General features: G+C 39.1%; 1 protein-coding gene across 4 annotated transcripts in view; it reads right to left on the bottom strand.

The window, feature by feature from the left end:
- The window catches only part of pex14 (peroxisomal biogenesis factor 14), a 254,740-nt gene that overhangs the window by 230,192 nt on the left and 8,545 nt on the right, over nt 1–16,003 (bottom strand). For all 4 annotated transcript variants that reach the window (XM_087980263.1, XM_087980262.1, XM_043676241.2 and 1 more), the window contains exon 2: nt 1,242–1,289. In XM_087980263.1, the coding sequence (XP_087836389.1) occupies nt 1,242–1,289 (48 nt within the window). The remainder of the gene's footprint in view (nt 1–1,241; nt 1,290–16,003) is intronic.

Raw genomic sequence — 16,003 nt, forward strand, 5'->3', positions numbered from 1 at the left:
ACTAAATGAAAACATAATTTGTCTTGACATCTTTCCATTTAACTGTGGTCTTCTGCACTGAAAACATCTCCTCCCTTCCCCAGAACTGTTCGTCTTACAAATACAATTTTGATCTTCTCAAGTCAGTCTATTAAAAACTTTATGTGCCATCTGTTTTGCCATTCCACCATTCCTTGTCCTCTTGAAGTCTATCACTTTCCTTCCCACAGTTTACAATATTGTGTCATCCACAAATTTTGAAACTGTGCCCTGTACGTCCAAGTTGAGGTCATAAATAAGTACAAAGAAAAACAAGGACTCTTACACTAGCCCCTGGAGAACTCCAGTATAAACCCTTCCTCCAGTCCAAAAAACAACAGTTTACCATTACAGTTTCCTAGCATTCAGCCACCTTTTGACCCATGCTACTGTCCCTTTTATTTTATTGGCTTCATCTATAATGACAAGCCTTTTATGTGGCACTGCATCAAATGTCATCAAGTCCACGGGCATATACTAACTATATTTCCACATCAACCCTTCTTTATCACCTAATCAAAAACTCAATCAAGTGAACTAAACACAAATTGTCTTCACCAAATCCATGCTGGCTTTCCTTAACTATTTCACACATCCAAGTATCTGATCATTTTGTCCCAGATCATTGTTTCAAAATGTTGTCCCACCACCATAGTTAAACTCTATTGCTGTTGAGTTTATTCTTCAAGTTCTTTGAGCAAGCGTAACATTTACAATTCTCCAGTCCTCTGGCAGCACCCCTGTATCTGCAGAGCATTGAAAGATTACAGATATATTTTCTGTTCAGAGATGTTGTTACACATCCTGACAGCAGGTGGGATTTGAACCAGGGTCTGCTGGCTCAGAAGTAGAGACATTGCCACTGCCCCACAACAGCCCCTTTGAAATATTATTGCAATATGACCACGATAATTAAGTAGGGGTATGTTGCAGCCAGTTGCTACAAAATGAAAGCAGCCCAAACACATATCCCATATATGATATTTGATGGTGCTTTACGTTAGAAAAGTTTTTCCTTATGGGTAGCCCAGTGCCATTCTGCTACAATCCCTTGCTGCTGCTTAACAGGATTTTCCCCAGGCTGGCACAAGGTAAAGAAAGGCTCCAGGGTTCTATGGAATTCTCGAGAAAGTAATTTCTCATTTAAAACATTATGTTTGTGAGTAAGCTATTGTCATGAAAAGTTTCCATAAACACAGTTTCAAGAATGTTTGACGACTTACCAGCTGTTCCCTTGGGGCAGCATCCTCCCTCCCAGGAGGAGAATCTGACTGTGAACAGAACAAAGATTAAGTTAGAGCATCATCTTCTGGATGCTTTGTAAACTGAACTACATCACACTAAATTATTCAGCATAGTAAGAAATGTAAATCTTCATGAGCAGAAAAAATATAAAAGTTTGATGAAAATTCAAAAGCATTTTATAGCAAAGAATCCTAATAGTATGAAAACTCCACATTTTCTCAGCACTGTCCAGCACCAAGACCCTCTTCTATTGCTAGGAGTCTGCAGTGTCATTTGGTGTGTAACCTTCTTTGTAAAATGCAGAAGCTTATTTATCTTTTAATCTGTTTTCCCTTTTTGCATGTAGGTTCTTCAGTCCCTCCCTTCAAGATGACCTGGCCATGACTGAGAAGTCAGTAAAGTAGAACTCACTGCAAATTTGATCCTTGCTGCTCTACGATGATCACATGAGGCTACCGACTGGCTATTCAATTCAACTGCCCTGTGACCATTTCAACTCCATACCAAGGTACACTATAGTTAATGCACCATGGCGATAAAAATTATACTTACTGAAGGGAGGAAAAGAACAAGAGAATAAGCATTCTTGCATTGAACCTGGTGACATCACCAACCATTCCAACACCAAACTGTGAGCCAAATACAAGAGGGATCTTGTCCCTACATTACCCAGACACAGTCAGGATAAACAAGTTGAGTTCTACAATTTTGATACCAAATGTGCATTAATTCTACTTTAATGGTAATTCCAAGAGACTTCACAGTATTTATTTTAAACAGAATTTTATGTCTTAATAAGGAAATGAACAGATGCTGAGAAAACTGGAGCATGCGTTTTTTCATTTTGCCTTTTCAACTTTTCAAATGAAAGCATGAGGTGGGGGCGGGAGGGAGGGGGGGAGGGGGAAGAGAGGGAGGTGGGGAGAGAAAAAGAGTGCTGAAGAACAGATTATGGTTACACTTTTCTTAACCAGTTGGCTTCTTTTGTCAACATGAAAGTGAGCATTGGTCAAATGCCATACACAAGTCTCTTCAAATCACTCCACCACACTGCCTTAAAAGAAAAATTGCATTCATTTTAAATTGCTGCACAAAACAAAAATAACATACAAACATCTCATATTATTTGCTGGTGCTTGGCATGATTTGAAAGGAACTATTCAATATCAAAGTCTAACAATCAAAGGCTGTTCGATCTTCATACGCATGGGTTAATCATCAAAACTGCTTGCACTAATTACAGCCTTATAGTGGCCCTGTTCGGCACTTTCTACTTTAAAAGTGCTCATCAGTTGCCTGTAAGCAATGCATTGTGTGTAAACTTCCTCCAAACAGTCTTGAATACTCCCCCCAAGATTGCAACCCACAGTTTCTCAAATGAACCAAGATAGGCTAGGTCATTTTTAGGATGGCTATGCACTGTAAATATTTTTACGTCTGAACTGTGCTTCCTTCGCATTTCACAAAATTCTGGATTTGCAGCAATTTCTTTTTGATCTGGAGCTCTACACTGAATTGGGTTTTCAGCTATATTGCTCAATAATGCTGTTTTTAGAGTGACATTGTCATCTTACTGGATTAGTAATTCTGAGGCCTAAATGCAGACTTACATTCTGGGGACAGGGGCTCAAATCCAACCGCAGAAGTTGGTGGAATTTAAATTGAAATCAATTAATACAATCTATAATGATGACCATGAAACTAAAGCATTGCTACAAAAATCCATCTGGTTGATAGACATTGGCAACTACGTGTACTGTCTACACTGCAATAACCTTGTTTATATACCGCTTTCCAAACCCACAAGCTCTATCCTCTAATAACAGCAAGGATAGTGGATGTTTGGAATCACAACCCATCTGTTAAGTTCCCCTCGAAGTCACACACCATTCTGATTTGGAATGATATTACTGTTTTCCTATGTCCAAGGAGAGCTCCCTAACAGCACTGTGGGTTAACCTACACCACACAGACTACAGTGGTTCTGGTAGACAACTTGCGACTAACTACTATAGGACAACTAGAAATAGGTAATAAAGTCAGTGATGTCCATATTTTGTGACTGAAGAAAAATTTTTGTTTAAGTTTCTGTGCACTACAGCTGGAAATTTACCAAATCTCTGCCAACTGTCTTAATAAAGGTTCTGACCTATTTATTGTACCCTGGATAATTCCTTCAATAAATTAGTTAACATGAGGACTGGATTTGAATATGTTAGCCTTAACTCTGTGATATATTGTAGTGTAATTTCCAAGTGACATTTGCCAAATGATAGACTGAGTTTATATCCAAAAACATCCGAGTATATTAGACAATGAATTCTCTCAAAGTACAGTGAGAACAGTTCATAAAATGTACCTTAGTTATTCACTTGTCGAAAGAAAAAAAGGTTCAGCAAGTCCACTACTGCATCTATACATCATTCTCAATTGAAAGGGTTTACAGCTGCCATTTCCGTGGTCTCCATATGATCCCATGAGTGGACACCTTGACTTCCTCAAACTTGTGCAAACGACAAGTAGCCTTCAATTTCAGTTTGGATTCCAGATGAGCTGCATGAGTGAATGCACTAAGCCAATGACTGGGTTCACACGTTTGCTGCTGGCTCATGGAATCCAAGTTAATATAACACCAAGATAAAAGTAACCACAGGCATAATTCTGTCTCACCCCTGCATTATGGAGTGTGTTCCTGGTCTCAGGTCCCAATACCTCATCACTGGATCGTACTCATGAACACATGCAGTAAACTGGGTTATAACATCCTAGTGAGATACACTAACTCTCATAATTTGGATTACCTGAAACAAGTTACAGGTATAGTTATCAACCACAGTGGATTTGCTCACAGCATGTGTGTCTAATTCTCCAAAGACTCCAACCTTTCCAGGCTCCTGCAAGACTCGGGAAATTAAAACTAGGATAAAAAAGGAAAAATAATGTGAAATAAATGATAATTGAAAATGACGTAGGGAATCAGAAAATTCACCTCCCTCAAATCAAATTCCTACCTACTGAAGCTCAAAAATTACATGTTTTTGAAAAACTAGTCCTGACTGCCACACTATACTAGTAGCCTACACAAGTGTCTTTAATTATTCTTGTACACCCGTACATCTGGACTTTACAAGTTCATCAGAATCAATGGGCTGAATGGCCTACACCTATTCCTATATTTGTCACTTGCTAAGAAAAAGTGATCTAGGGTCTTTTGTGATGTATTGGTAGTGTCCCTACCCCTGAACCAAGAGGCCAGGCTTCAAGATCCACCTGTTCCCGAGGGGTGTAATAACATTTCTGAATAGGCTGATCAGGAAAATAGGTTAAATTTAGAAAAAAGAAAGCAATCTGAATCCAAATATAACAGCAAAGTCTGGAACAATAAAAGACCATTCAGCCCATCAAATCCTCTCCATCCAGAGGCCATTTAGAATTATTTAATTGTAAAGTACTGGCTAACCTTAGCATCATCTATCAATCCCATTCTGAAGTCCAATTACCTACTCAAGCTGTATAATTTGTAAAATTAAGTACAGTGGTGCTTTTTACTCTCTATCTCATAGAAAGGAAAAATTTGCAAATAGATAGTGTCCTTGGGATGCTTTATAACTAATGGAGTAAATTTTAAATTACAAACAATGTTGAGTCAATTTGGGTGTAGCAAACAGCAACAAAACAAATGTGCACACAATCCGGTTTTAGTTTGAGGAATTAAATGGTGGCCAGGACACCAGAACACCCGGTGCTTATTCCAGAAGTGCCACAAAATCCTTTGTCAACCACAGATGGGTACACCCATTAGACTGACCAGCAAGGAAGTCTGAACCGGTTCACTTTCCAATCCTTTTGTGTGAGGATGCGCTTTACAGAATGCCTCTCCAGGGTAGATTTATAGTTTATGTGGAACTTTGACTACAAACGAATGGGAGACTAATTCAGCCCCAGAATGCCAAGCTTGTTGTTTAAAACTACAGCAGTTTTAAGAGTATGTAAAACAATAGCTAAAGACTTTACAGCTTGAAGACTCCAGGATAATGTATAATATTCAATCTACAGAAAACATCGGAAGTGCTTTCATGCAGTGGAACAAACCGAACAGTGGCGTTCATGACCATGATATCATGAGTACAATATCAAAATAAGATGGTGGATCCAAAAAAAACTGAATAAATATTCAATCAGAGAAACTTATTTATGCAGAGAGCACCCAAAGCATGAAACTCACATTTAATCGAAAACCAACTAAGTACAGAGAAAAATGAATGGCAAGAAACTCTGATACACTTGGTAAAGTGAAAGGAGAAGAATGAGAACAAAGTCAGTAGAGACAAGATCAGCTGAATGGCCTGTTGTGTGACACCAGTGTGAGGGGTTTCACAGAAACAACTTTAGATTCAGAGGATGCACAACAAGAGCCAAGAGTTTAATTAAAAATAAATTGCCTAGTAACCTCAGGTGTCTAAATCACACGTGGTTTGTTTTTTCCGTATGCCTACTGATTGTGTGTGTGTGTGTGTGTGTGCGCGCGCGCACGCGTGAGAGTGTGTGACAGAGCGAGAGAGAGAGTGAGTGAGAGTGACAGCGTGCGTGAGAGAGCGAGTGTATGAGAGAGAGAGAGAGAGTGTGTGTGAGTGTGTGTGTTTATACCACACACACTGATTTTGCTGCCTCAGAACTCCCTGGTTACTACACTTTACATATTGAGACAACTCATGTCTCTATTCTCAGGGGATTGCTACCTATACTGAGTTGACGTGGCAGTTAGTAGCTTCAGAATTGAGAATGATGGTGTGTACCTTGAAGAGTCAAAATTTCCAGTGTTTATAACAGAAATTTTCAATCTTGAAGGTAATAGCAAAGTTATAACTGGTTGCATGAGCAGAGGGTGGGCAAGATAGAAACCAGCCATCATGGTTTAGACCATGTATAGATGAGTTTATACAATAGCTTTACAAAAAAAAGTACCAATTTTAGAAATGCTTCATCATAAATGAAAACTTTCACTGACAGATGCAGGACATTCAATACTATCAGAAACACCTTGTTGTTGCTTTTGATTAGCTGAAATAACATTATGGAGAAAACCCTTGGGTGGGCTGACTCAACAGTTTCCTCATTTCCCCTTCCCCCACCTCATCCTAGTCTCTAACCTCCAGCAACTCGATCCCCTGACTTGTCCGGCCTGCCCAGCTTCTTTTCCACCTATCCACTCCACCCTCTCCTCCCTGACCTATCACCTTCATCTCCTTCCCCACTGACCTATTGTACTCTATGCTACTCTCTCCCCACCCCCACCCTCCTCTAGCTTATCTCTCCACGCTTCAGGCTCTCTGCCTTTATTCCTGATGAAGGGCTTTTGCCCGAAACGTCGATTTTGCCTGTCCTCGGATGCTGCCTGAATTGCTGTGCTCTTCCAGCACCACTGATCCAGAATCTGGTTTCCAGCATCAGCAGTCATTGTTTTTAACCTCATAATTAACACTCCACAAACTGGGTTTTCGAATGCTCTGTTAAGCGCAATACCAACAACTGAGCATACACATTATCAAATGGGAAGTTACAGAAAATAAAACCCTCAAGCAATGCTGACTGCAGTCATGTTGCAATGGGCACAGGCTTCTCAGACTGTCACAGGTGGCTCATTTTCCATAATTCCAGGTATCCCAATGTGAATTGTTTATGCCACGTATTGAAATTTCCTTGTCAGAAACACAAAAACGCCTCCATCATTTGATAGCTGCTTCAGATTAATCATTACTCGTAACAGAGGGCTTGACAGATTACAGTGATACATTATTTTCAATTGACAGTGTGTCCTGCTCATAGTATAAAGTACACATTTCAGGTCTTATTGAGCAGTGATTATGTCCCTACCTCTGAGCCAGGAGGTCCAGGCTCAAGTAACATCTGCCATGACATGCCAAACAGGGTAATTTAATAGATAAAGTTTTGAATACTGTCCGTGTTCTACACCATCCAAAAAGAGAACAAACAGTGTATGAACTTATGCTGAATCAGTTAACAAATCACACTGTTTTATACAGTTCACAAAAGCTGCAATGTTGGAACAAAGCTGCTTTGCTTTGATCAGTTCCTATATAAACACAGCCTGAATTCAGAGTTAAAACTGAACTGAACATTTAGATGGAGTGAGAATGCCTAACAGTGACTCGCACAGCAGAATCAGGGTCAGGTCTTCACATTTGCTTAATATCCCAAATTTGATGGTGAAGTAATTCTACTTTTCATAAAAGTACTGATTGAGTGCTGAATTTGCTTAAAATGGATCAGAGGAAGTGTCCAAATAGAAACAGATGAATTAGGAGCAGGTGTAGGCCATTCCACGCATTGAGCCTGCTCTCCCTTTTATAAAATCTTGGCTGATCTGATTGTGGCCTCAACTCCAGTTTCCAGGTTACTTCCACATCCTTTGACTCCCTTCAAGCAAGAATCTTCCTGTGCCTTAAAAACACTCGATGGCCCAAGTCCTATTGTTCTCTAGGGAACTTTCACAACTCAAATACATTCTCATCTCCACTTTAAAGCTGTGCCCCCTCATTCCAGTCTGTCCCACAAAGTATCCACTCAGTCACGTTCCCTCAGGATCTTGTACATGGCAGTATTATCACTCCTAATTCTTCGAAACTCCAATGGATCCAGGTTCATTCCTTTCAGCAAAAAGCTGCTTCATCCCAGGAAGTGCCAGCTTCCACACACAAACTTGATCACAGATCTATAATTCTGTTATTGTGGTACAACAGGTAACACAACATAGGTCCTGTTATGAACCTTATAAGCACCCAGATTTGATTCAGCGTCTGTACTCCGTTGACAGATCACAGTAGCAGCACTTCTGCCACCCAGAGCCATTGTCAGGCACATGGCACCATCTGCAGGGCTGAAGTGAAAATGCAGGGAAAAAAGATTTTTGTTTTAAATTTCAAATGCAAATTGCTAAGAGGAATCTTTTCAGTTATTATCCCAAAACCTCCTCTTGTCAAAATACTGAGAAGTAATTTACTTACTGCAACAAGTTATATTTAGATAGCTCCAGTAATGGAATGACATGTTTGAAGGTACTTTACAGGAGTATTATATAACAAAGCATAAAAATCACACAACCCATTTGTAGAATTGTATTTGCAGATACATCCTATTTTGTTCAAAACGCACACAATCTGCAGGCATGTGACCGTTTATAAATTCCTATTTTAGAAATAGAACCAGTCTGACTCAAGACTCTAACCTCACACCTTTAATACATTGTCTGAGCTGAGATGTCACTTTTTTTTAAAAGTAAAACCTCAAGTTATCTTGGGAATGTGACTTGTAAGAAGTTCTGGGATTTACAAATTAATGAATTGAAACCTAATTGAAGACTTAACAGCAATCTAGGTTTGTTCAATATATCGCATCAGTTGCATGACACTATGATCTTCTGCTATAAATTCTGTGTCCTATGATCCTGCCCCATTTGCTACCTGATGAAGGAGCAGCACTCCGAAAGCTCGTAATTCCAAATAAATCTGTTGGACTATAACCTGGTGTTGTGTGATTTTTAACTTTGTCCACCCCAGTGCAACACCGGCACCCGCTCATTATAATAAAGTATGACACCAAGGCACATAAGGAGATATTAGATCAAATGTCTAAAAGCGTTATCAGAAAGGTAGGTCTTAAGCAGCCTGAAAAGAAGGAAAGGGAGGCAGAAAGGAAAGGAGGGTTTCAAAGAGGTAATTTCAGAACTTCAGCACAGGCAACTGAAAGCACAGCCAAATAGTGCAGCAATGATTGGGAATGCACAAGAAGCCAGAATTAGAGAAACATAGCTAATCTGTGGGATTTCCTATTACCTGATGCATTCTGTAGGGCATCGCCTCAGTCAATCAATCAATCAGCTTCGTTAGACTTTCCTACCATGTCCATTTTATTGTGATCTTAGTTGATAGTAATGCTGAACAAGTCAGATCCCAGAATGAAACCTGGCATGCTAGACCACAAGTTTATTTTTGTTTACCTTGGAGGTCAGTCATGGCTCAAGGGGTGCCATGATGGCTCAATGGTTAGCACTGCTACCTCACAGCGCCAGGGACCCACGTTTGATTCCACCCTCAGGCGACTGTGTGCATGTGGGGTTTGCACATTTTCCACACGTCTGTGTGGATTTCCGCCAGGTGCTCCAGTTTTGTCCCACAGTTAAAAGATGTGCCGATTAGGACGGATTAGCCATGAGAAATACAGGGTTACGAGGACAGGATAGGGGACCTGGGTCTGGGTGGGATACTCTTTAGAGGGTCAGTGTGGACTTGACGGGCTGAATGGCCTCCTTCCACTCTTTGGAGACCATGATTTTAACAATAGGCTGTTCATGTGTATCCATCTATTAAAAGTACAAGTCTTTCTACACAAAAGAAAACAGGAATCATTACTCTACAAATGAGAAAGAAAGATTCATCCTTTTTCACCCAGCAATAACTTTACAGACTTTCAGTCCTCAGTGAAGAGTCATCCCCATCTCCACGCTAAAGATTCTCACTCAGCTGTAATGAGCTTCCTTTCAGCAAGCCACCACACTTCATTAGATGCTGTTGTCTTTTTAATATCTCTCCCACATCTTACTATGAACTGCTAACTCAGCTCAATTACTGCTTGACATGGATACCCTAAACTCATGTCTTCAACAGACTTATAAAATTTCTTACTCTGACACCTCCACATCATTCTGCTTCTGCGGCTTTCTTCCCACTGACTTCTGAGCTTTTTATAACGTCTCCCCCAGCCCTGACCACTTGGAGGCTGCTATTCTGCTGTTATGAACCTCATCTCTCTGAAGGAACTTGTTTTTATCTTTCGAAATCTCTGTCAAAAAATTCAAGACAGCAAGCATGTTAATTATCTCCCCAAGTGGCTTGCTGGTTATTTAACGAAAATCACTTGACTTCATGTAAACACTGTTTTTAAGTCACTGTTCAAAATGATTTTCACTTCTGACTTTAAAAAAAATCAAGAACCTCAAAGAACTAACCATTAAAATCTGTTTTTCCACCATTTTAAAACCCAAGTTCCCAAATAAAAACATATAGTGAACTTACATCATAATCTGCAATTTAACAATGACCACAGCCTGGAAGTGTGCCACTGGTTTCAAATCTGCTTGGGGAATCTCAAGGAAATGAAAGACAATACATAAATGCAAGCTTTCTTTGTTCCACAAACTTATCTTTCTTCCAATCAAGTATCATGTTAAGATAGCAAGCAGAGGTGAGGGGAGTGAGCCGAGCTGATGCATTTCCTTAAGAGAACCACCAGGGTGGGGAGGGGAAAAGAGAGATTATTCTAAAAATACATACATACAAGAAGTTGGCTTAAAGCAAAAACACTTACTCCTAATTATTGCACAAAAGCTAATATCTGTATTTCTAGACAGAGGACCAGAACAGGGATTAACGAGAACACCACAAAAAAGTTCTTTACTTCTCTACAAACATTGAACCAGAACTGAAGTGCTTTATGTTTGCTACTTAGCCATTGCCAAGTATAACTCAACTACCCAGATTATTGATGAAAGCTCCATACAAACAGGTTTTTAAAAGGTCCTTCTGCATTTTGATCAACAGCACACCTGTACTGAAAAGAACACACTTTGTAATATCTCAATGTGCGAAACAGAACCGAAAGTGCACAGTGCTACAATCACAAGTAATTTCAGAACAGTTGACTCCCAAAACTGCAACTGCTTCTAAACAACATATTACAAGCCAACTTGCTGTAACAACTTGACTGAGAAAATCTTCCCATGCCAATGCACTGTATCAACAACTAGTCCACTTGCATTCACCCAACCTTTCCCCATAGTCCTGGAAATGTTCTCTCTTTAGATAAAGGATTGGTTAGCTAACAGAACATAGTAGGTACAAATGGGTTATTTTCAGAAGGCAAGATGTAACAATAGTGTATCACTGGAATCAGTGACTCAACTATTTACAATGCATATTAATAGCTTGGATTAAAGGATCAAATATATAATTGCTAAATTTAGTAATGATACAAAGATAGGTCGGAAAGTAAATTGTGAAGAGGACATAAGTAGTCTGCAAAGGGAGAAGTGAGGTAGGGTAAGTGAGCAGGTAAAAATTGACAGATCAGAGTTAAGCTTGAAGATGTCCACTTTGAAAGGAAGAACAAAGAAATTTATTGCAGTTGTATAGAGATTACAGAACTCAGAAGTTAAGAGGGATCTGGGTGTCTTGGTACATGAATCGCAAAAGCTTAGACGCAGGTAGAGCAAATGATTAGAAAAGCTAATGGAATGTTACCATTTATTGCAATGGAAATTGAATGCAAAAATAGGGTTGCATTTCTTTAATAGGGAGTTGGTGAAACCACATTGAAGAGAACTTTATACAGTTTTGGACTCCTTATTTAAGAAAAGGACATAAATATGCTAGAAGCAGTTCAGAGAAAGTTAACTCAATTGATATTTGGAGGCAGGGTGGTTATTTTATGAGGAAATGACGGACACAACTGACCTGTATGCATTGGAATTTAGAACAATGAGAGGTGATTTTATTGAAACATACAAGATCCTGAGGTGACATCACAGGGTGGATGCTGAAAGGTTGCTTTCCTTGTGGAAGAAACTAGAACCAGGAACACAATTTAAAACAAAGACATCTCACATTTAAGACAGAAATTATAATTTTTTTTCCTCTGAGTGTCATAGGTTTTTGGAACTTCCCCAGAGAATGGTGAAAGTCAGGTCATTGAAAATTTTTCCGGTAGAATTGATATATTCTTGACTAACAAGGGAGTCAAAGTTCATAGAGATGGGCAGGAATGTAGACTAGAGGCCACAATCAGACCAGACGATTATTGCTTGGCTTCACAAAACAAACTTTGCTAGCAAGACACATGAAGGTGAATTTTTCATCCTGCGCTCATCAGAATTAGGTCACAAGAATTCAAAACTGGAAAAAATAAAAATAATTCATTTACAAATTTTAGAAATTGGTGTTTCTTTTCCAAATCTGAATTCTTGCACTCTTTTCCTGACGAATGCATGATGGAAAACTTTGACTTTGTATATCCTTCTTACAATTTTAAGAAGTTATATCCACTCTTCACACTTCTGCAGCTTTGGTCATTTTGAATCAGTCTACAGCGTGCAAACAAACAGCATAAAGCATTCTGAAGGAACATACCCATGTAGGCAAACGGCTTGCAAATGCTGACTCCGTTGTCTTATGTTGCAACGATAAAACAACAAAATGAATGCTAGTATGTTTTCAAATATACCCCAATCCAAAAATAATATGTGACTGACAGAAATCTAATGATGGTTCTCCCTAACTGGTCCCCTGTTTGAATGCAGCATTCCAGAGATTGCATTTGAAAGGGATAAAATGCATACACTTCATTGAATGCAACACATGGTGGCGCCAAACATCAACTTAGCTCATTCGGCAGGTTTTAAATGAATTACTTTGTTGGTGATTTTGTTCCTGAATACTTTAAATACACTTTGGAAAATATAATCTCCATAACAGTGTCATAAAACACTCTTGTTGCAATGGCGCCAATGCTATAGGCAACATCTTTACTCATTATTCATACATATTGGTACAGATTATCAGAAACTTTCATCCTCTGTTCTCCAAATAGTTTAAATTTTTTTCCTTTTGCAAATCAGTTGCAAGGCTGACAGAGTACAATATAATTGAGTGAGTGAGTGGATCAAATTGCATCATACATACTCTGAAGATTTAGTCCCACAGGATGGACAATAGTTGAACAGCACCAGGAGTAGAAAATATAGCCATTTGTACTGAGTGAATTTGATCACTGACAGTTTAAACTCATTATTATCCTTTTTCCTGTAATAGGGTGATGTAGAGCCACATGAACAGGAAGAAGACATTTAGCACTGAGCCTGTTCCACCATTCAGAGACAACATAATCATTCTACAATTTAATACACCTGCCACTGCTCCATATCCTTTGGTCAACAATCAACTCATTTAACATTAATTGTTAGTTGAAAAGGGAGCATTTCAAACATTAAACACATATGTGCAGAAGTGTTTCTTTTCTAATTTCACTTCTAAAGGATGGGCTTGAGTTTTTAGTTGATCCCAGTCTCCTCATCCAATATCTCGCCTACCTAATCCCCTCTTTCAATCAGGTCACCCTTTCACCCTGCAGTTTCTTTTAAGCACAGCCATAGTTTGTAAATCTTTTCCATCCCCATTGTCCAATTAACAGAAACATAACTGATGCCTTCCAAACTGAATCAAATTTTACAGTTTACTTATAAACTTCTTTAAACTTAAATTCAGTCAGAAACAGAAACATTAAAGCAGTGCAAGTAAGTATGCTAGCACAACAGATGTTAAATAGAGTATTTCTGGAAAAAAAAGACATTTCAGCAAAGGTTTGTCTTGCTCTGTAATCAGGACAGTTCATAAAAAATATCAAATGAAAGATAATTGTAAGAGGAGAGTACTGGTTGATTGGCACTTGATTGGTAGATGCATTATCATGGAGAGTGCACCAGTTTAATGACAAATGACATTTAATGATCATGCTTTAAGTTTTAAACGAGACATATTGACTCTGATCATTCAAGGCATTGCCCTAAAAAGCAAATCAGAATGGCTGTCACTGGTTTTTGAGTTGAAACACACTGTGTGCGCGCTCATTATTTCTATTTACAAAGAAGAGGGGCCTTTCAATGAACTTCTAAAATTCAGTGAAAAGATGCGGGAAAACTATTAAGTGTTTCGTTGGATATCACATTTTTAGCAAAAAGGTACTTTAAATTTAAGGTAGTCAGCTTTGTAGAATCGGGTTCATTACAAGTAGGCTGTCCAAACTGTAGCTGTTAAGATACAAACCTTGACCTCTGTCAAACCAGTTCCACAACGAGTGGACTCTGCAAGGTAGAAGCTTTTTTGTTGAGCCTCTTACTTGTTATGCATATACAAGTGGTCATATCTGTCTACAGATTGTACTTCAAAACAAATTAATTGATATTCAAGTACTGAGATTCCCAAAATGTGAAAGGTGTGGCTTTATAATTGCTTGTCTTTTTCCTTAATCGAACTGACAATTCAATTTTCAAAACCTTTGAGGTTAAAAGTTAAAACTCCACGCCCAGCCTCTCAACAGCCGAAACACATCATCAGCCCTCTTCCCTCATCTGTCATAAAACATTTATTTTTTCTCTTAAACCACAGACTAACCTATCAGCTTCAAATTATCACCAGCAACACAGTGGACTTTGGTCTATCCTGCACATCTAACAGCAAAAATAAACTTGTCCCCTCTCAACAAGTTTTGTGTGTGGTCTGGCACGGATGCATATGGTTTTCAGTGTTGCAAGAGCTAACATTTCCCTGCTCTTTGCCCTAGGAATGAGGTGACTATGTTGACCCACTTGTGCATGAATTTGCTCTCACAATCCTGCAATTGGATTATCCTTCCAACCTGCAAGATCAATGTTTGACACTGCGCTGTATGCAGCCCCAACTGCTCTAATTTGTAAGACTGGACTTGATTCCTTAAAGTTGAGGCCTGCCTCACTGGACAGTATAATGATCTGTGGAAAAGCACATGTAGATTTTGAGCAGACTTGACAAAGGTGAAGTTAGGTAAAAACAATGACTGCAGATGCTGGAAACCAGATTCTGGATTAGTGGTGCTGGAAGAGCACAGCAGTTCAGGCAGCATCCAAGGAGCAGTTATAATGTCTTCCAGCATAAATCCATTACTGCTGCAGTGTTCCCATTTATACACCAGCCTCTCTTATCATATCGAATAAAGCAAAGTAGTTCTTTCTGCTGTGGCTCATTTTAGGTCAAGGTTTTTTTTAAATCAAGTTTTGCAGGGAACACCTTTACTATCCATTCAACTATCAAATTAATTTCAACATAATTGTGAAAGGGTGAAAAATTGAAAGACCAGGGAGCCACCTCCTCTTTGGAGGTAATTATATAAATGAGCTGGATCTGATGTACAGGTACACAAATCACAAGTCGCAATGTAGGATAATAGTGTTATTTTAAAAAGGCACTGTGCTGGAAAAGTAGAAAAGGGGTGTTAAAGTTATCATTGACAATTGTTCCTTAATTTGAAGATGACATGTCCAGGATCAGGTTTTCAATGCCTGACTTCATGTGACTGAACAGGTTGACTGTTGATCCACAGATCTTTAAGAACTTGGGTCAGAACATTGCATGAAGCACTGGGCCATGGGCCATGGCCCATGCAGGGTTGCTTTCTTCTTTTCTCTGCCTCATCGTTAAGGTATTGCGTTATAAAGCATAATGCAGCTTAATGAGCAGACTCATTAATGTCACCAGACTCAGTAATTCGGTAACAAGCTCACACCAGACATCAAGGTCAATGGCACCATGCTCCAAGGAGAGATTTAGAGAGTATTTTGGTCCAATAAAGTTTATAAGAATGTTGTGTTTTGGGCAATCTCTTGGCAGAAATGACACAAAGAGGGTTTCATCTGATTTGTTCTGAAACCTGCCTCACAGCAAGGAAATGCCAGACTAGTTTTACTAGGAAGGAAGTGTCAGGTGCTTTCACTTGGGATTTAACAGCAGCCATTGTGCAAACTGTAGCTAGCCTGAAAGACTTCAGTGTCCTTGACGAGTATGGAGAACGTTAGGCTGCAAACAGCTTCACTTTAAAATGTCCATTTACTTCCAAGATGAGAGAGAATTGGAGTCTC

The sequence above is a fragment of the Chiloscyllium plagiosum genome, unplaced genomic scaffold (assembly GCF_037043375.1).
Source record: "Chiloscyllium plagiosum isolate Xiang-an unplaced genomic scaffold, Cpla_swu_hap1 HiC_scaffold_37, whole genome shotgun sequence".
Lineage (NCBI taxonomy): Eukaryota > Metazoa > Chordata > Chondrichthyes > Orectolobiformes > Hemiscylliidae > Chiloscyllium > Chiloscyllium plagiosum.